Here is a 23,388-nt window from a genome sequence, read left to right on the forward strand (position 1 = left end):
GAAGTGGAGGCAACTGACCTACCAGAGACAGAGTTTAAAACACTAGTTATAATAATGCTCAAGAAATTATGTGACAACTTCAGGAAAGTGATAGTAAGCATACAGGAAGTAAATAATAAAGATAAGAGCAGAAGTAAATGAAATAGAAGCTAAAAATATTGATGAAGCCAAGAGCTGGTTCTTTAAAAAGATAAACAAAATTGATAAACTTTTAACTACACTAATCAAGAAAAAAAAGACAGAGGACCCAAATAAATAAAATCTGTAATGAAAGTAGAAGTGATAACTGACACCAGAAAAAATTTTAAGAAAATACTGTGAGCAATTATGCACCAACAAATTGGACAATCTAAAAGACGTGGATTAATTCCTAGAAGCATATAATCTTTCAAGGCTCAATCAAGAAGAAACAAACTCTGAACTGACTAATTACTCCTAATGAAATTGAATCTGTAATCAACAAGATTCCCAACAAATAAAAGTCTTGGACAAGATGGCTTTGCAGGTGAATTTTACTAAACATTTAAAGAAGAATTAACACCTATTATTCTTAAACTATTCCAAAAAAATCAAGAGGAGGGGAGGCTACCAATCTTATTCTATGAAACTACCATTACCCTGATTTCAAAACCAGGCAAAGACATTACAAAAAAAAAGAAAAATTCAGGCTGAAATCCCTGATGAACATAGGTGCAAAAATGCGCAACAAAATATTAGTAAACTGAATTCAGCAATGCATTAAAAAGATCATGCACCATGATCAAGTAGGATTTATTCCTGGTATGCAAGTTTGGTTCAATATTCGCAAATCAGTTAACATGATGCACCACATAAACAAATGAAAAACAAAAATTATCTGATTATATCAATTGATGCAGAAAAAGCATTTGACAAAATGCAGCATCCATTTATGAGAAAAACTCTCAGCAAAGTGGGAATAGAAGGAACATATCTAAATATAATAAAGGACATATATGTCAAACCCATGGCTAACATCATACTCAATGGAGAAAAGCTTAAATAATTTCCTGTAAGATCAAGAACAAAACAAGGATGTCCACTTTCACCACTTTTATTTGACATAGTACTGGAAGTTCTAGCCACAGCTATCAGACACAGAGAAGAAACAAAAGACATCCAAATGGGAAAGGAAGAAGTAAAACTGTCATTATTTGCAGATCACATATTACATGTAGAAAACCCCAAAGATTCCACCAAAAGAACTATTAGAATCAATAAATGATTTAGTAAAGTAGCAGGATACAAAATATTCAGAAATTGGTTCCATTTTTTTATACACCAATAACAAACTGTCAGAAATAGAAATTACGCAAACAATCCCATTTACAATTGCATCAAAAACAAAAACAAACAAACATGCAAAAACCTAGGAACAAATTTAACCAAAGAGGCAAAAAACCTATACTTAGAAAATTATAAGACATTGAAGAGAGAAATTAAAGGAGACACAGATAAATAGAAACACATACCATGCTCATGAATAGAAAGAATTAATATAGTTAAAATGTCCATACTACCCAAAGCAATCTATAACTTCAATGCAATCCCTATCAAAATACCAATGGTGTTTTTTGCAGAACTAGAACAAATAATCCTAAAATTTATATGGGACCATAAATGACCCTGAATAGCCATGGCAATCTTGAGAAAGAAGAACAAAGCTGGAGGGATCACAGTACCTGATATCAAATTAGATTACAAGTCTATAGTAATAAGAACAGCATGGAATTTACATTAAAATAGACATATAGATCAGTGAAACAGATTAGAGAGCCCAGAAATAAATCCATGTCTATATGGTCACTTAATTTATGACAATGAAAACAAGAATACACATTGGGGTAAAGACAGTCTATTCAATAAATGGTGCTGGGAAAACTGGACAGATACATTCAACAACAAAAACAAAAAGAAACTGGATGATCTTCTTGCTTCATATACAAGAATAAACTCAAAATAGATTAAAGACTTGAACATAAGCAGTAAACTCTGAGACATAATTCTTAGTAATATTTATTTCTGATATGTCTCCTTGGGCAAGGGAAACAAAAGAAAACAATAAACAAATGGGACTTCATCAGACTAAAATATTTTGCTCAGCAAAGAAACCCATCAACAAAACAAAAAGACATCCTACTGAATGGGAGAAGATATTCACCAATGATACATCTGATAAGAGATTAATATCCAAAATCTATAGAAAACTCACGCAGCTCAACATCAAACAAACAATCCAATTTAAAAATGGGCAGAGGACCTAAACAGATATTTCTCCAAAGAGGACATATGAAATAGACATATGAAAAAATGCTCAATGTCACTAATCATCAGAGAAATGCAAGTTAAAACCAAAAAGAGATATCACCTCACACCCATCGGAATGACCATTGTCAATAAATCAACAAACAACAAGTGTTTGCGAGGATGTGGAGAAAAGGGAATCCTTGTGCACCGTGGGTGGAATTGCAAATTGGTTCAGACACCATGGACAACTATGGAGTTTCCTCCAAAAAATGAAAAATAGAGCTACCTTACGACCCAGCAATTCTACTCCTGGGTATTTATCCAAAGAATTCCAAAACACGAATTCAAAAAGATATATGCACCCCGTATGTTCACTGCAGTGCTATTTACAATAGCCAAGACATGGAAACAACTGAAATGCCCATCAGTAGACTATTGGATAAAGAAGAAGTGGTACATTTATACAATGGACTATTACTCAGCCATAAAAAATGAAATTTTACCATTTGCAGCAATATGCGTGGACCTAGAGGGTATTATGCTAAGTGAAATAAGTCAGATTCAGAAAGATAAATACCATATGATTTCACTTATACGTGAAATCTAAAGAACAGAATAAATGAACAAACACAACAGAAACAGATCCATAGATACAGAGAACAAACTGATGGTTACTAGATGGAAAAGGGGTTGGGGGATTGGGTGAGAAATGTGAAGGGATTAAGAAGTACAAATGGGGAATATGGTCACTAGTATTATAAAAACTGTATAGGGTCAGATATGGGTAATAGACTTATTGGGGGATCACTTCATAAGTTGTATAAATGTCTAACCACTATGCTGTACACCAGAATCTAATATAAAATAATATTGAATGTCAACTATAATTTAAACAAATAATCACGGGAATGTGTAGTGAAGCATGGGAAATATAGTCAATAATGTTCTAATAACTATGTACAGTGTCAGGTGGATAGTAGACTTGTTGGGGTTATCGCATTGCGAGTTACATAAATGTTTGATCACTATGTTGTTCTGTATGCCTGAAGGTATTTAAAAAAGAAAGAAACTAATAAACCATAGTTGCAGCATCATAGCCTTTTAGGATAAAAAGTTTGTCAGAAAAAATGTTAAACAAGAAAATAATTCAGACAGTATGGGATTCTTGTGTATAATTAAAAAAAAATGTTTAGAAAGAGTGGCTGCAAGAAGGGCCTACAAATTATAGATTTTAAATACAGCTTAAGTCCCTTGCAATGTTTGTTGGTTTGAATGTGTGTTAGGCTGAGATATTGTTAATATAATATAATGCCCTTTTGAAGCATTAATTCTTGCTCCACTGTGTACCTTAAATGATTACTGCCAATTCTCTTTGCTGTGTACATTTTGATAGATTTGATTATTTTAATTTTTGTGACTAATCATGTTTCTATATACATATAGGAACATGTATATACATATAAACATATATATATATATATATATATAATATTATATATAACTAAAAACATTGTCAATGGCATGTGAAAAAAATTATGGCAAAGTCTTGTGTTATGAAATTCACTGCCAAGCTCATATAAGTTGGAAAGATATGGAAAAGTGGTTCTTAGTATATGAACAAGAAGCTGATTAATTTGTACTTCCAATATATACCATGAAACCAGTTTAGTTGACACTCCATGTACTCAGAATTTTCTCTGTTATAGTACATAATAATACAGTACAGAATAATACTCATACCGTATTGTAAATGCTAAATGACTTCTCTGCTTTTACTATTACATCACATGTTCCATGATCATTTTCCAGTGTGTATCAAAGTAGTTAATGTATTGAATATTCTAAATAAAATAAATGTGGAATGGGTAAATGTACAAATGGTTATATCTAACATATGCAAATATGATTAATTGTTCAAAGCAAATATGGATGAAAAGCCAGTGGTTTTCTCAACCTTATTTTAGTTGTTTTTGAAATCTGTATTGAAGCTTTGTAAAAACTTTAGTTTGAAGGAGTAAAAAAAAAAAACGCTTAAAATCATCTTTCTATAATCATTTATAGTGGATTTATTTAGTGGATTTATTTCTAACTATATTGAATTAGACTTTGTTTTTAATAAAACAATAATTACAAATGGGTGTATTCAACACTGGGCAAAAGTGAAAGCATGTCTCTCCCTGTTAGCCATCTTGGTTCACTTCTCAGTGATTTCCTCAATCTCATTTTACCAGAAAATGATGATTCTGTGCTTTTTAAATCACTGACTTACTCTGTTCTTAATGTAATTTGTAATGACAGATTCTGAAGAACTGAGGTACTGTGTTTCTAATATTGAAAGTCTGTTTAAGGCAATGACAGAAAAGCACAGCTTTTTGTTACTTGTTTTAATTGTGTCCGAATGTTTCCCGTTTATTTTCTGTCATTTTATAATAGCATTAATCACTGAAGTAGTTCCTTTATTAGTCATTTCTTGTTTCCTTCATTCATAGTTTTATCTGTCTAAACAAAAATATACATATGGATATGAAAATAATTTCATTCAATGTTAGAAATTATTAATTTATAAAGATTTGCTTCTGCTTTTCAACTAGTGAAGGGAAACCAGCTTTACTCTTCAGTTTTCTAAGTATGATAGATAGTCATTAACCAAGAAAAGGAAGTGAACACTGGGCCACTAATTCATTGTATGACCCAGGGTCAAATGAACTTAATCCCTTTTGGCTTCTGTTCCACATCTGAAATATAAGAGATCTGTGCTTAGACTATGCCAAAGAGCTCTTCTAACTATTTGTCCATATCTCTGGCCACACATAAATTATGCCTAACTGGTGTTCCTTGACACCTGAAGTTTTCTGAGCCAGTTCTACCCCAGGTCACACAGTCCCTCCCAGAGAGTATAATGGTGTCTACCAGTTGGTCTCTGCCTTTTAGGGGACTCTTTAATGACCTAAAGTCATACATTGATACACTGCTAACTCCCAGCTATAACATCAAAACAACTTTTTCAATTTCAAAAGTTTCCTTTGAGAGTATTTTCAGAAAAATTTCAACACTGCTTCCTTGGGAGCTGGGATTTCAGATGCATATATGATATATGAGGAAATTTTTAAAATATAAAAATTGCAGGAGACACCTTGTATAGAAACTGAATGAAGGAGAAACTTTTGTGGGAATAGTCTTGATGCATCTCAGCCTTAGGTCTGGATGCATTTTATATGAGACTTTGTATTTGCTGCTTAGAGAAACAAATAGTGTTTGGCAAAACAGAATAAAATCAAGATACATTTCCCTTTTAAAATATACATGTTGACAAAACCTGAAAATATATGCTCCTCTCTTTTTATGTTCTCTAAGTTATAAGCAATGGAACTTGAAATAAGTCTGTGTCACACCTTCATTAAGGAAAAAGACTCATAGAATGCCTTATAAATATTTTAGATTAGATATACTTGAGCAGCTCTGTTAGCCCCCTTAGGTATCATGAGATCTGGTCTTTGTCAAGGGTGTTAGATATGCTAACTTTCTGTTCTGCTTTTTGTTTCTGCTTTTCACCAGAAAATACCTAATAAGTATCTTTCCCAGAGGAAAGGCAGTCTCAGACACATCTTTAACGCTCTGTCAATATGCTTATTTTGGTTGCTACACATAAATAGTAAAGAAAATGAGGTCAGGAATATATGTGTTACAGCCTTCATTTGCCATGAAAGCTCCCAACCTTTACCAAAAAAAATAAAATAAATCATCTTCTTGTAGGGAAAGAGATACCAAGGAAGAACACAGGTATGCAGTCAGAGGTGGATTCAAATCCCAATTCTACCAACAAAGCTATGTAATCTTTGCAAAATAATTTAACCTCTCTAAATCTTCATGTGCTCAATAGAAGTGATATAATAATGCTCCCCCTTCTTTGCTGATGTGGTGTTTAAATCAAATCATGTATGGTCTCTCTGTGGGAAATGTCTATAGTTGAAGATATTTACCTTTCTTTCCAACACTATGGAGTACTTAGCTTTAATGGGATTACAGAGGAGCTAAAACTATCCAGAAATAACCTGAGAATAACAGAATATTTAAAAAATAATAATGAAAACAAACAAACAAATGTAGTTTACTACCCAAACTCAATGTACTTGTGGAGAAGACAATGAGTATAATCTTGGGCACATGAATAAGGCACAGAATGAAAGGGTCTAGCTGTATGAAAACTGGATATGAGGTATATGTAGCAATCATATTCTGGAGTATAAAATAAGACAGTGGAGGTGTGTATTTTGCTTTTATTATGTTGGCACTAGCCATTCATAGTCTCTCAATCTTCATCTTCTTTTCCCTGAATCCAGGCCCATTTGTAGATGATCTTTCCTTGCAATATATGCTTTCCTTGCACTGCTAATAATGTCCTGCCAGTGGATGTAGTAAAGATTAACCATCATCAAAAAAATAAAAAAATAAATTAAAAGCACTTTAAGAACTAACTCATCTATTTATCTTGCTATATTGATTTTTGCAAAAAGAAAAAAAAAAGCCTTGTCATACCACAGAAGAGCTTCTTATAAGCAGAAGCCAAAATGATTTATACTTAAATATTAACTGTCACCTTGGGTTTATTAAATACTGACACTTCTAGCATATTTTTCAAATCTTTACAAAACTGTTTTTATTTCATTTAATATATGTCTGAATGTTAAGACCTCATGTCGACGAGATAAGCATTTCTATTCATTTATCTCAAAGCAGGTTTCCAGGCTCTATTTCCTTTGTGCATTAAAAGATCAGGAGAAGAGGTTTAAGGTTGTTTCTCATACCTTTAGAAGATTTTCCTTACCTCTGTGTTATCAGGTACTCACAGTTCCAGTTATGGAAATCATCAGAATTTATTTTTACTGACAGTTAATTGACCCACACTTCTCAAGGGTGGAGTGACTGGAAGAGCAAAACAAGATCCCAGGCAAAACTAAATGTGAAATAATTAACCAGAAGAGCGAGTTTTACCCTCTGTTTGTTGTTTCACTGTCCCCTAATGACCAACAGAACCCAGTGTTCTGATGCATCTTCAAATGTAGAGATTGTCATGTGACCTACACCCTCCTACCCACAGAAGGAGTGGGGTTAAAGTGGACCTAATCATCATCTTGACATCATCACTGTTTCCCAAACAACGTGTTCCTCAGAATCATAATTCAATAAGATAGATCTTAATGGGTATTAAGCAAAACATTTCCATTGTCAAATTCCTTGAGGAATCACATAGTTAAGCAAAACTAAAGATACCTTTATTATAAGACTACTCAGAGCATTTAACACACTAATGTGTACTATAAATCTCCAAAAGAGAAATATGATAATATAATTCACAGCTTATATATTTTCAGGGAACACTTCATTGTTTTTCATGGCAAACACTAAAGGTTAGTAATAGATTTCCTATTGGTAGGAAATCTATATTGATATAAAATATGAATGATTTGGAGGTAAATTTAGCAAAATATGGGTAAGACCTCTGCCCGGAAAACTGTAAAACATTGCGAAGAGAAATTTAAAGAAGACAAATAAGTAAAGATATACCAATTTCATGGGCTAGAAGCTTCAATATTAAAATGTCAATTCTCAACTAATATATCTATAGATTCAGTACAATTCCAGTTAAAATCCCAGTAAGCTGTAATGTGTAAATTAATAAATGGATTCTAAAATGCAAATTATTTAGAAAAAATATATTTCAAGACAGCACTAAAAAAAATCAGGTGTACTATTTGTATAATAATAAAATATAGATCAATAGAACAGAGTCCAGGAATAACCCACACTTATACAATTAATTGATTTTCAAGAAAAATCCGAGGTAAATCAAAGCAGAAATTATATTTTTTTTCAAAAAAATGGTGCTGAAACAACCAGATATTCATGTGGAAAAAAAATGTGAACCTTGATACTAACCTCAGAACAGATCCCCCCCAAAAAAATTAACTCATAATAGAGCATAGAGAAAATATATTGGAAAAACTAAAATTATAAAAGTTCTAGAAGGACAAAAGGAAATCTTTACAGCTTTGAAGTAGACAATCATTTCTTACATAGGACACAAACCATAAAAAAAAAAAAGAATAAATTTGACCTCATCAAAATTAAAAACTTTTGCTCTTTGAAAGACACCATGAATACATTACAAGGCAACGTATGGGTGGGAAAAAATATTTGAAATACATGTATCTGGCATGTATTTCAGATTTGTATCCACAATATATAAATAACTCTTTCAACTCAATAAAACAGACCAAAATCTGTTTACAAATTTGGCAAAAGATTTAAACACTTAACTAAGAAAAATATACAACTAGTTAAGAAGCATATGCAGAGATGCTCATTATTGTCTTTAATTAGGAAAATTAATACTAAAGTGATAAACTGTTACAGACTCATTAGAATGACTAAAATGAAAAAGCCTAGCAATACCATGTATCAACAAGAATGTGGAGGAATTGGAATCCTCAGACATTGATGCTGGGAGTGTAAAGTGATACAACCACTTTGGAAAACAATTTACATTTTCCTATGAAGTTAGTCAAACTCTTATCAATTGATCCAGCAAATCTAGGTTAAAAATCCTGTAATTAACCTAGAGATGTCAAAATTTATATCCAAACAATACTTGTACATCAATGCTTCAGTAGTAATACCCCTGAATTGAAAACAACATATTTATCTATTATCAGGTGTATAAGCAAACTGATGGATAAGCAAACTGTGATATATTCATACAATAGAATACTACTAGCCATAAAAAAAATGGAGTGAAATACTGTTACCCTAAGCAACATGTGGAAAATTTAAAATCTTTATGAGAGTAAAAGAAGTCAAAGATGAAAGAGTACATATTGCATAATTCTGTTTATTAGAAATTCTGGAATAGTTGAAATTAATCTATAGTAATGAAAAGCAGACTTGAAGTTTCCTAGTTCCGGGTTCAGAGAAGTTATTGATTGCAAAGGGCCTGAGGGAGGTTGATGAAAATGTTCTATATCTTGGTTATGGTGATGATTACATGGCTATGGAGATTCGTCAAAATTCATTAAACTGATTACTTATCGTGCATTTTATGGTATATAAATTATGTTGATCACAATAAAGTTGATTAAAAGGAGAAGGAAAATTAAAAGGAAAAGAACCAGCTTATGCCAGACAAAGCTTTGTAACGGAAGGAAGCTATTTTCCTAGTACATTCAGAAGAGTAAGCTGTGCCCTGCTTTCAGTAGAGCCCTCCAGAGGCAAGGTTCCCAAAGCAAGATTTGTGGAATATATTGAGTTGTGTGAACTGGAGACAGTCACAAGAAGTTCATGTGGCCCAGCATGGCTTGGAAGCAGCAGAATTGTCCCCTGCCTTGAGGGTGATGAGGGATTAGAAGAAGCTACTAAAACTGCTACTCAGACAATTATGGAACTCAGCATGGTGCCGAAATACATCAATCCCTTGCTGAGCAGAGGACAAAAAGGAGCTCTCTCACAGGAAAGAGAGATGCACAGTGACAATCTGTGTGTGCTAATAATTGGGGGCCAATTATGCTTGTGATACATGTCCAGAGGATAAATGTGATCAAGTCCTCTCAGTGCCCAATACTTGGAAAACAAAGACCTTAGATAAAACTGTAAGGAAAAGAAAGTAGGGACCCCAAATTACCACCTCAGACAATGAGCAGTACATAGTAAGAATTGAGATGTTAGAGAAATATAAGGAGATTGCATCATCTCTGACACTTAAACTGAGATTTGTACTTTGTATAAATATATAATCTTCAAAGGAATGTTTATTTGTAGGTTGGTTTTTCCTTTATTGTTTAATGAATAGCACAATAGAAGTCATCCTCTTTAGTTTTGTAATCTCATTTTTTAAAATGATACATACAATAAATACATTATACTAGGACTCTTTAAATGTGCTTTTATAGCAATAAGAAATCATCTGGGCCCCACTCATTCCTCTACACCAATGTGGGTGCATACCTCTCATAAATATATTTACAGTTGACCTTCTGTCAGCAAACTGGGAGCCCTGGAAGCCTTCATGCCAGTCGTACCCAGCTAGGACAGAGTGCCGTGAGCCTGTTGGCATTGATGCCCCTTGACCAGATGATTGGGAAGACGTAAAAGGAGCATAAAAGGAGAAACGAGAGGGTAGACATAGAATAGGTTTTACAGGAATTTTGAAAAGCATCAATCCTTTCATATCTTGACTCTCATCCTCCAAAAGGAAAGCCAAAAATCTATGTTAATCTATTTTCTGTATCGCAAAAAAAAAAAGTCAGATCCTTCAGGGACAATGAAAAGAGGAAGTTTCATAACTCTTTCATCTTCAAATGAAAGATGTCACAAGTACAAGAACTGGCGGTGGCAGCTATCCACAGACCATGGAAGCGTCTGATAAGAGGCAGAATTAAGACTGGGCAATTAAATTTGATTAATTGTCCATGAGCAGTCATTTGCTTCCACTCCACCTCATTTCTAATGTTATTTCCATATATAAAATTATAGCAGCTGCATACTAGCTACATGTAAGGCCTATTTCTTTGCTTATACCAATTTCTAGTTTCTTGTTCCTTATTCTATAACTTATTTTCCAGTTAATAATAGATAAACAGTCTTTTCTTCCCTTCTGCTATGTTTCTATGTGAGTTATTTCACACTTGAACTGTAAGTACAATGTTTTGTAGGAAAGTATTCCTTGAATTCCTGGAATTCAATTCCTTGAAGGAGTCTTATTTAACAGAAACCAATAGAATATAATTCTTGTGATTTTAAGATTTAAATTTGATATGCTTAAGAAATGTACAGAATGACAGACTTCCTGGAGTTGATGATGGACTAGACCAGAATAGCAACATCCTTGCAAATTCTCTCATTTAAGACTCTGAGATCCATCTTGACAGAGCAATGGTCCTCAACAAGGGGCTGGGAGATTCCAGGGGGCCATAAGCAGAGGCATCATCAGAAATATGACATATTAGAATCACGTGGGGAGTATTTTTTGAGATTTCATGTGTCCTTCCCATTTCTCAAATTCTGATTCATCTATAGATGAGAGTATATATACTTAAAAATCCCCCCAAGTAAGTTTAATATGTCACCTTTACTCCCACCTTTAATCCCTCATCCCCAGACTGAGAAGCACTATACTAGATGATTCTCCTTATCCATTACAGGGCCTTCATTAAGCAGTGGGTGGGGGAGGGGGAAAGGAACCAGCCTTCTTTGAGCACGTTATATGTAAGTGCCAGTTGCTGTACTGAAGCCACTTTTTATACAATGGGGCTCAGGAGGGTCTTCACCAATGACATATCCAAAATCTCTTAACTTTAATTCCCTCAAGTAGGACTTAGGGAATTAGACAGAATTCAGTGATTCTAACAAATTCATGATAAGCTGTCTCTAGGGACCCTGGAAAAGGGTGTGATTGGTCCCCGAATGGTCTCATTTTGCAACGTGTTGTATAATGGCATTAAGCACTCTGAATATGTAGCATTTGTTGACTGGTAGACCTGGGAAGAATGGTTTGCTCAGAAATACACTTCACAGCAGAAGTGACCCGTAAGCTGTGTACTAACTTACATTTGTTATTACTCGGAAGCATTATGTTAACTGTTATCAGACTATAAATCTGGGAAAGCATTCAAAAAGTCTAGCAATTTGAGATACACTTATAGAGTTGAATATTACAACAGAAGGTGAGTGAGTAGCAATACTGTATTACTATTTAATATTGTATTACTATTACATTTTGTTCACCTTTGATGTATTTATTTATTTTTTTATTTATAGGACTGCTTCATGGGCAGTGATATATTATTACATATCTCATATTCTCCCAGTGAAAACTGTGGCCTGTATGTCTTTAAAGCTCTTAAGTATAATTAATATATCCTAGTTTTTTGATGATGATGAGAAATAAGAATTGTAAATTAGTTGCATATATTCTTACAGACCCAGAGTGACAAACTGTCAGCACATAAGCCACACATGGCTTGCAGACACGTGGCATTCACCTAGTATTTTTGTTTGTTTTAATGTGAATGTGTTTCTGAAATTCCATCCATAAATATTTTGCATGTGTCACTAAAGATAAGGGTGCTTTTCTAACATAACCACATCAACTTTATTATGTTTTTAAAAATCAGCATTAAATCCTTGATATCAATTATCTAGTCAGTATCTCATAAATGTTATAATTTTAAAAAATCAGAATCCATACAGGTTCACACATGTAATTGGTTGATGTATCTTTTAAATCTCTTTTAGTCTATAAATTACCCATCCATTGCTCTCTCTCTTTTTTTTCCCTTGCAATTATTGAAGAAACTATATTGTTGGTCCTGTGGTTCCCCACAGGCTGGATTGTGCTGATTGCATCCCCATGGTGTAGTCTAACGAGTTCCTGTGTTCTCTGTATCCTTGTAAATTGGGAGTTGGAGCTAGAAGTTACATTTTGTTCACCTTCGATGTATTTATTTATTTTTTTTATTTATAGGACTGCTTCATGGGCAGTGATATATTATTCTTCCATCATGTCTTTCTTTGTCATGTTAAGTCGTTTATGTTCAATGTCTAGGTAGGGTAGCAGTTTTGAAAATGGAGATATCACATAAGTATCTTGATGCATAACGTGTTTGGGAAAAAAATCCTTTAATAATTAGCAAGAGCTAAGTAGCAGCTATCTACTTTTGATAAGGTATGTATTCTTTGATCAAAAAGTCCCCACAATCCCACTCCCCAGTTGGTCAACTCTTTTATTTATATCACCTGCAAATCTCCTGCAGGAATTTTTTTGCAACATCTCCCATGGAATGTTCTGCTTTCATACAAACAAAATCGAAACTTAAAATTGTTTTCTCTTCTAATTAAAGCAAATAAACAAAGAAGAACAATTTGAGTAAAACGATGAGATAGCAAGAAAAATATTTGTATACAAGAATGGAAATATTTTTTTGGTGATAGAAACTAAAAAAGTAATACATATGAACAAGTAGTAAATCAAACGTATCGAGCATAGTTAAAGGGTTTGTTGTTTGAATATATATTAAAGCTCAAGGAATGACAATTCAAGGAGAATTTAGCAATCTCTCAAACATTTCTCTAGCAAGGACTGAAATAATTTATGTCCGGTCTGAAATCATGATAGGTTTAATTTACTCCAGTTTGGTAGTATCAAGGTATTATTTTCCAATACAATTTTATTCCGCCAGGTTTAAATTATTTTCGTCTAACTAAATTGCTTGTCTATCTGCCTTACCTTCATTCTTTAGTTATGAATCCCTTATAGGAAGATGCCTTTGGGCTTTCACAGTAAGTTCCCTGATCATCAGAGTCTGGCTCACTTGTCTATAAACACAAAGGGTTTTTAATCCATAAACAATGTCCCAGAAAAGAAAGCAAAATCAACAACTATTAAAGTAACTCCTAGTTAGAAAGCTCAGTGAAACCTATAAAAACAGTAAAAATAAAAATATTCTCCAGTCTGATTAACCTTAATGGTAAAATAGTAAAATCATTCTGAAATGTAAAATTTGCTCCTAGACAATGTTCTTTAACATTATCTTGGTACTTTTTCTCCAAGTCTGCTCTAAATAAAAACAATCATTCTTCTAGCCTAACAGATGTAAAAATAGTATTTCTTCTCTTATAGGAAACTTTATATTTACACTCTCAGCATTTTGAGAAAAGAATAGAATTAAACTAGTGTTATTAACAATAACATTCTGCAGTATTCCAGGAACAAAAAGCTCGTTAAAAACATGCTCAAGAACTCCAGTAATCCCTGGGGAGATTTCTGGATGAATTATTTGTCCTGCAAAGTTCCTGCAGGAATTCTGTGTTCATTTGTCAGTAAAAGCCACTAAACAAAACATACTCAAAAAAAGAAAGCCAGAGGAAAAATATCTTAATAATAATGAAACGAGGCCTATCAGTCATGGATTAATTCATTAAATAAGCAATTTTTAAGCACTTATGTGTGTTAAAATATACATTAGCTGTCCCTTATCCATAGGGAGATATGTTACAAGACAACCTCCTGTGGATGCCAGAAACTTTGGATGGTACCGAACCCTATATATACTTTTCTTTCACTATGCATACATACCTATGATGAAGTTTGTATATAAATTAGGCATAGTAAGAGATTAACATCAATAACCAATGACAAAGTAGAACAATTATAACAGTATACTGTAATAAAAGTTTTATGAATGTAGTCTCTTGAAATATATTCTTGTACTCTACTCAAGTTTATATACTTAAAAGAAGCATATTATGGCTTCTCTTTGCCATATCTGAATTGCCAGCCTCACGACTCGGGCTTTGGGGGTCATTATTAAATAAAATAAGGGTGACTTGAACACAAGTACTGTGATACCACCGTAGTCAAGCTGATAGTAGAGACAGCTACTACATGACTAATGGACAGAGAGCATCAATAATGCAGACACTCTGCAAAGGGATGAGTCACATCCAGGGCATGGCCAGGCCAGATTTCATCATGTAACTTAAAACTTAGGAATTGCTTGTTTCTGGAATTCTTCATTTAATATTTTAAGACTCTAATTGGCCACAGATAACAGATACCACAGAAAACAAAACTGGAGACAAGGAGGGGTCTACTGTAGATAAAGAAAGTATGACACCTTACCAGAGGGTAAGGGGAGGGTGGCGGGTGGAAAATGAGGGTAAGGGGGATCAAATATATGGTGATGGAAGGAGAACTGATTCTGGGTGGTGAACACACAATGGGGTTTATATTACACCTATGTCATTTTACTAACAAATGTCACCCCAATAAATTTAAAAAAAGAAAGTATGACACCTGTTCTTGTAGAGCAAAACAATCTGTTGAGATTGACAGACCCCAAAAATGAATTACAATATAATGTGATAAATGTTAATAAATTCTGGCTAGAACACAGATGAAAATGAATTGTTTTGCTGAGGGAACAATTCAAGGAAATATTTACAAAAGTAAATTTTGAACTGGGACTTAAAGAATGGATAACAAGGGGCATGCGAGACAGAGAAGAGCAGAGAGAGGAGCCAGTGCAAAAAATATTAATGTATATGTTGTGTCATATATAACATCATATAATATATAAGATTCTTTAAAATATAAAATCAGATGGATGGTTGCTGGCACTAATTAAATGGCTCAACAATGTCAGAGTTGGCATCTCTAAAATTGTATTTGTTCCTCGTGCTTATAATTTGAAAGTCACAAGATGGCTGCTGTAGCTACAGAAGTCACAGACACATCCAAGATGGAAATAAACATAGGATTTTGTCAACAACATCTGTCTTTTTTTTTGTTATGAAAATAAAACGTTTCACAGAAATGACCAGTAAAGTTTCACTTATATCTTATTGGCAAGAATTGCGTTAATGACCACCTCTAGCAGCAGGTCTGGGAGTGGAGATATTTGGCTACCATTTGGCTTTAGTATTCTCTCACTAAGAGAAAATGCAAGACCAGATACTGGATAGGCACATAGAATAGGGTCTACTGTATCTTCAAGAGGTTGAGAGAAAATAATGAGTTTAAAAGTCCATAGCCAGTGGAAAGCTCTTTGAAGACAGAGAGAAATAGGTGAAGATGATCTCTCATATTAGAATTTAGGATAGTTGGTTATATGGAGAAAAGGGATGCAGAGTAATGTTGGAAAGGAACACAAGGAAAACCTGAAGAGTAATAAAACGCAAATCATATCATTAAACAAAACAATTGGAAAACATATGAGTAAGCTTCAATAGGCAAATACTAATACTGAACAAAACAATTGGGAAACATGTAAGTAAACCTTGACTGTATATAATGATAATGATAACAACCACCACCAACTTGGTAAGATTAAAAATATAGATAATCTAAGAGATTAGACAATACTAATATGTATGATAGGATAACGAGAGTTAAAACATTCTAAAATTCTTATATTCTTTAGGTGGAAGATAACTGTACTGACTAATATTTTGTTGGTAAAATGTACATGTAAAATTTTCAGCTTGCCAAACAAGAACTTTCCTGCCCTCCTTTTAATCTTCTCTTCTCTTGTTTTGAAGCTAGATGGATCAGAAATTTCTCAAGAAGAAAGAGACCCAGGGAAGGACACAAGGCCACTTAACCTCCTGAAGAGAAGGTAAGTACCATCCTGCTTTACCAGCAGAGGGCATCCCGTATCAGAGGGGATCTGGAAGAATCTTCTCTAAAGGATATTAATATGGAAATGAACATATTGGACTGGATATTCTAATTTCTAAATCAAGACTATGTTTTGTGTGGTTCTCAAATTCTGGGTGGATTAGAAATACCTGAGGAACCAGTATTATATTATATTATATTATATTATATTATATTATATTATATTATATTAATTACATTATATTTGTTATAATATATTTATTGTTATATTTATTATATTTATTATACTATATTTATTATATTATATTATATCATATTATATTATAATATATCATACCGGGTCTTATAGTAAAATATGACTCAGTCTTATATTAATTTTTGCTCCAAAAGACACATTAGAGCTCATGGTCTGGCTAGGTCTTATTTTCAGGGAAACACGGTAGGTAGTACACATGCCAAGCTCTTTCTTGCTTTTTTTTAAATTTATTTGGTTTTTGTTTAAAATTGTTATAAGACATTGAATTACCTAATAATTATCAGACAAGCCATGCATTGCCTGCCTTTTTATGTAGGAACAGAAGCAAACTTTCCTCATTGAATCAAATTTTAATGAATAGTAGGAGACAAATATAATTGCTTTCTGATTATAACTTATGAGTCCTGCTTATTCAATGACCCATTACATACATATGTTAAAAGGTTAAGGGAAAGCACTAGAAAAAAATAGAAGTAGAATATACAAATTTCAAATCAGTAGAGGAGAAAAAATCGAAACGGTTAAAATTAATCATTTTGAAAAAAATGGGGAAATCTACACAGCACACTATTGGGTCAAGAATATATCAAGAAAATAAGAAAATACTAAGAGAAAACAGAATATATTATTAAGGTAAGTAATTCTAGCTGCTCTATTTATCCACCCCCAAATAAACGTGACTTAGCAATTGAATTTCAGGTCACATAAAAATCCAAAACCTGTGCTGCTAGTCAGGCAGCTTTTCTCTAAACAATGACTTCCTCTATCTTTTGGTCGCCATCCATCTCCCAACGCCAGAAGCTCAGATAGGGAATATTTTAGGTGTCTATTTCTGTATAATAAATTACTCCTTGATTTGGAAGCTGAAAGCAGAAGCTTTGACTACCTCAGGTTATCTGTAGGTCAGGACTCCTTGCACAACATAGGGGGGTCCTCTACTTCAAGGCCTCTCACAAGGCTGCAGTCACCTCAAGGCTCAACTGCGGAAGGAAGGAGTTGTTTCAAGCTCACTTACATTATGGCTGGCAGGACGCAATCCTACACAGGCTCTTGGACTTCTTTCTCCTTGACTGGTGGTCACCCTCAGTTTCTTGTGATGTGGGCTTCTCTGTAGGGCAGCTCACAAAATAACAGCTTTATTAAATTGGACAGTAAGCAAGCCTCCTCTTTGCTCCAGAGGGCAAACCATCACTCCCTCCCAAGGCTGTTTACTATGCTAATGTCTTTCAAAAGATAGTAAAGAACAAAGGCAGTACGATGAGCAGAAATGTGAGACTCTGTAAAATTGTCTTCCAACAAGTTCTTAATTTCAGGCAAATTAAATTACTCTAATCAGTTTAATAGAATGAATTAGAAAGTATAAATATGTTGCCGAATTGTTACAAGGGTTGAAAACATAGCCTATACACTGAGCTGCCACCAATGACTTACCACAGAACTGGACCACCAAGGCGAATGCTACCCCTACCACTGATCAGGAATCTGCAGATCAGAGCATTTTCACCACAGAACAATGGCATGAGTCCCACGACTAGAAAAGAGCCAAAGCAGGGAATGGTCAATCAAATCATAGAGTTGCTACCACTATTGGTTCTAATACCACTTCTCTCTAGCTGAGTAAATGCCTCACGTCTTTTATTCCACATAACTCAGCTCATGAGATTGACAGAGATTCAGTTACTTCCAGGATCTTAGCAATGAGGGTATCTGAATTCCCCCCCCTTTGGCTTTCTAATCCCCAAAATGCAAGAAAGCATGTCAGAAGGCATTGGAAACGGGTGTTTTGGGGGACAGTCTTTTTACCTGCCACATTTCCTATCTACTCAGTTGTCTCTTTCAAAGCGTCTACTCTGCTATTTTCTACTCCTTTCTTTAGAAAATTCTCCCTCACTTACATGGGGAAAATTTTTCATCAGTCCCTTTTTATGTCTTGCAAAATCAAACACTTTAGATGAAGTGGGAGAAATGAAGACCCAAGAAGGAGAGTGAAGTAATTGATGGTGACATTTCCCCAACTTTGTCTTCTGCTGTGTAGGTCTCTAACTGCCCTCTGAGAGACAGCAGTGCTGACATGTGGGCCTCAAAAGAGCATAATTCCTTCTGATGTCTCGTTTACATTGTGAGAGACACCACAGAAATTGGATTTGGCTCTCCTCTTCCCTTTCTTTGGGGTGGCATCAGCTCAGGTTCCCTTGGTTCCAAATAATTCCTCTTTACCCTGAATGAGGGCAGGAGTTCCAAATTATTAATCCTGTTTCTGTTTTAAAATGACAATATGGAGTTTCAGATAACGGAAATAACAGTAGTATTTATCAGCATTTGATAAACAATAAATTTCATTTTCTGGTGTTGCTAAATATTCCTATAAATAAAATAAAATAAGAGCAATTGACTCCATGAAGAAGAAGTAGGACCTGTGTCTGATATAATACTTTTGTGAGAAAATAGCCAGTGAGAAGAAAACTGTCGTTTCTGATGATAGAAATAAAAGGGGAATTATCAGATTCTACCCTGGGCACAAGCAGTGAGCATCCTGCTCATCTCTAAAGATTTCTCAGACCTCGCTGGACTTCTCACTTTCCCCTTAAGAAAACACCCAAAGTAAGGGTGCAGTGATGTTGGTTCAAAATAATTTAACCACCAGTGTCACCATCAAGAGACATATCTGACCTACAGGAAAAAACTGTGATACCAAGTGTGGGGAACAAGGCTCCCAGACTGAGGAGACAGGCTACTGGTGCTAGTCATTCTTTCTTTGTGTATTGCATTGCCAATAAAAAGCCATTTTCCCTATGAATCTGTTGTTATTAATTTAGTCAGCTTACATGGTTGTATTGGGTTGGTGCAAAAGTTATTGCGGTTTTTGCTATTATTTTTAACCTTTTAAACCACAATTATTTTTGCACCAACCTTATATTAGGGTGATTCAGGAAAACACACACACACACACATACACACACACACACAAACGCAAAGATATTTTCGGTGTTGGGCTCGAAGAAGTAGGTAGCAAAATCTTGTCCCTGTTTTCTCTCAAGACTTCTATTGCCACATGATTTTAAATTTCATGTCTTCCAAGCCAAGGACAACCTCTTCATATCTCTCAAATCCTCTTTTTGCTAATTCTGCCTTTTCCTCTGTCTGTTAGAGTTTATTTGAGTGATTTATATCTCCTTTTCAACTGAAACCAGTGTCTTCAATTGTATCTACAGAATTTTGAACTTAGTTATAACTCTGAGTGCTAAAAATTTGTTTATTCAAGTCTTGTCTTTTGCCTTGAGGGCTTTTTTTTTCTAGATTGTCTTTATTCCATGCATGAATTGCAGGTAGATATTGATATATCGTTTCAATTTTGTTTTGTCATGGATGGAAGTCCTTTTTAAGTTTCTCTACAATGCCACAAAATAGGGATTAGGAATGGGCTTCACTAGGAAAAGAGAAAATTCAGAAGGCCTCAGTCAGGACAGAAATATGTATTATCCCTCAGTCTCTCTGTCATCAATTAGAGAGGCTTGCCAGGGTCCTTACTTCTGAGGGAGAAAATATAAGATATGAGACAATAGAGGGAACTCTCCCATCGTGGGTCTCCCTTTTTTAAAGAAAGGAGTAAAGTCAATGAGGAAGTCAACAAGCTGCTTGGCAGCAGGCAATCTATTGACAAACACAGTCTGGGATCGCCAGCTGCCCTGTTAAAGGAGAGCTTGCATTTCATAGTATTTCAGTCCTCTCTTCTGAGGACTAGGGTGAAGATGAAGGAAGTGCCTGCTCCAGTAGGAAACTGAGTTGCTTAGATCTCGCACCCTGCTTCTGGGAGAAGGGACGACCTAGGTCCCAGCCAGCACATTGTCCATGAACTCACAAACTCACTTGCAGACAACTCTACTTATGTGCCACACTTTCCTTCCTCTCTCCTCTACCACAACCAGAGCATCAAAAGTCCACATTAAGAAAGACCTTTGTGATAGTCTAAGGAGATGCAACTTGACCTAAAACCAAGTAGGAGATGTTGAAGGTTTGTTGTTGTTTGTTTTGAGAGAGGATTAAAATAGCATTGTGTAATAGCTTTTTAAACAAATCATCATTTATACATTCAGTAAATATTTATTGAGTGTCATGCCCATAGAGAGACACTCCTCTTATGGCTGTGATTTTCCAACTTTCAAAGGTAAAATGGCAGGAAGGGAGCCCCAAACTTCCAGTAGGCAAATTAGAATCACCAGTGAGACTTTTTCTTTTTTTTTTAAGTTTTTGGGTTTTTGTTTTTTTGGGTGTTTTTAGTTTCAGGTGTACAAAGCAAAATAATAGTTAGACATTTACACCCATCACAAAGTCATAACCACCCTCAACCTAATACCCCTCTGACATCATATATAGGTATTACTATACCATTGACTATATTCCCTATGCTGTCCTCCACATCCCATGACTATACATACATATGTATATATACATACATACATATATGTATATGCATATATATACATATATATAAATAATTATAATTATAGTTGACATTCAATATTGTTCAACTTCAGCTTCAAATATATAGCACAGTCGTCAGGCATCTACACCGTCCATGAATAGTCCAGTGCCCATCTAGCTCCCCAAATAATCTTTGCCACATTATTGACTATATTCCTCATACTGTATTTCATATCCCTATGACTATATTGTGACTACTAATTTGTACCAGTGAGGCTTTTTCATACCCTATAGGCTTTCCTTCTTCTGATACCACAGTAAAAAGGGCTCTATGTTTGCAATCCTTGCGCTAATGACCAACTTTTATAGCGAAGATTCCACAATATGCTCACAGAGATGAGGCAGAACCACACTTCTAAGAGACTATTGCTGAATGTAAACTAAACAATAATATCCCTCTTTAAAGCACTGGAAGAAGCAAACACTCAAAGCTTATATTTTGTTATAGTGGAAAGGGATAAGATAAAACTAAAAGCTTTATCATTTTTCCACATGAATATAATTTTCTCCCTTGTTTACCTCTTTCCTATAGCCTTAGATACAGATAAGAACTTAAATCTTCCATCTATCCAACTTCATGTTAAAAAAAAATAGGTTTCTAATATGTAAATTGGGAGAAGCCAAATCTAATCTTGAGGTACAAATATCATTAGGATGGCATTTAAAACATTAGTCCATTAGCCCAGGGTCAAACATATAGAATAAAAACAATGGAATATTTTCTGAAATAATACCAATCTTATTTAAATCATGTAAGATAAGATTTTTGTGTGCTGCATTTTACAAATCCATATTTGTAAATGGATTTGTTACCCTAATGAATAATAAATGAAAAAAAAAGAAATATGCACTAAATTGTGTGTTGTTAGTCTGTACAGCTTGATAATTTGTCTTTTGTGAATCATTCAAAGTTTTATGGATTTAAGAAAAGCCATAAAAATGAACATACTCATCCAGATTACTCCAGTGTATAAATTACATCCTGGAATTGAATTATGCTGCGCCGAACATGAACTACTCTGACCATGAGGGTATCATTGAGGTAGTGACTGTTCCAGCATAGAATACAGCACCGTCAGGACCAAGAAGAGAATATTTTCCCAACTTATAAAACTAACTCCCTAGTAGTGATTTATACAAATAGTGTTGCCAATTTGCATCTTTAAATGTTCCATTAGGCAGTGTGTGCTTGACAATTTTGTGTGTGTGTGTGTGTGTGTTTTGTTTGTTTGGTTTGTGTGTGTGTGTGTTTTAATTTAAATGAAAGGTTAAATTCTTAGTGTCTAGTCCAAACTTGCTTAAACTGGATGTATAAAAGCATTGATTCTTCCAGGTGTTAATATATGTTATTTAAAAAATTGAAAGATATCTCTTGGTTCAGTAAGTTTGTTAAACGCAATGTTACAGAAGTTAAACAGGTCTTTCAATGAACAAATTTGTACTTTTTAGTAGAGCAATAAATAGAGTGATCTTCCAGAGAAGAAATGTAATATATAGCACTTCTGAAACATAGATGACCAAGTTACTTTTTGTTGTATTTTTTAAAATACTTATTAATATCTTGTAGAATATCAGGTCTTTGGAAACAGCTAATCTTGTCTAAAACAAAATTTTGATATTTTATAATCACTTTCCATTTACAAAGCACAGTCACGGGGCACAGTCACGGAGCATTACAGCAGCCTTAGATTATGTTCTAAGCCAGTGGTCATGTTGTTATCTCCATTTGTAGGTAGAAAAACTAACCTAACGAGCTTAAAGACTTGACAAACTTTACACAAACAAGTATAGAAAATGGAATGATAGACTCCTGGTTCCTAATACTCCTGGTTCCTAATCTTAATCTTAAGATATATTGGTAACATGTTTTTAAAAATTCTTTCCTTACATAACTTTCATTATCATTTTATAATTATGCAAAATAAAATATTAAAAAAGCTCACTTGTGTATCTTGGGATTTTATTTTAATTCCTATTTAGGAAGTTCTAATATGTTCAAGATAATGTGTTTTAAGACTAAAAGAATAAAAAGCTGTAAAACTAAAAAGCATAAACATGTTGAAAATTTTTAATACAGGAGTTAAAATAGAATCCAAGATATACAAATGAGTTTTTAGAATATTTTGTTATAAGTAATTATAAAATAATAAAATTGCATAAAAGATTGGAATAGTTGTACTTCATATTCCATGCTAGAATATTCAGAATATAGACT

At 34.0% G+C, this 23,388-nt stretch overlaps 1 protein-coding gene across 2 annotated transcripts in view; it reads left to right on the forward strand.

The window, feature by feature from the left end:
- MSR1 (macrophage scavenger receptor 1) overlaps positions 1-23,388 on the forward strand; it is a 251,146-nt gene that overhangs the window by 178,118 nt on the left and 49,640 nt on the right. For both annotated transcript variants that reach the window (XR_013993184.1, XM_081045698.1), the window contains exon 9: positions 16,357-16,433. Coding sequence is in view for 1 of the 2 variants with exons in the window: in XM_081045698.1 (XP_080901824.1) it covers positions 16,357-16,418 (62 nt within the window). In the remaining variant the exon portion in view is untranslated. The remainder of the gene's footprint in view (positions 1-16,356; positions 16,434-23,388) is intronic.

This window comes from Rhinolophus hipposideros (genome assembly GCF_964194185.1).
Source record: "Rhinolophus hipposideros genome assembly, chromosome: 4".
In the NCBI taxonomy this organism is placed as follows: domain Eukaryota; kingdom Metazoa; phylum Chordata; class Mammalia; order Chiroptera; family Rhinolophidae; genus Rhinolophus; species Rhinolophus hipposideros.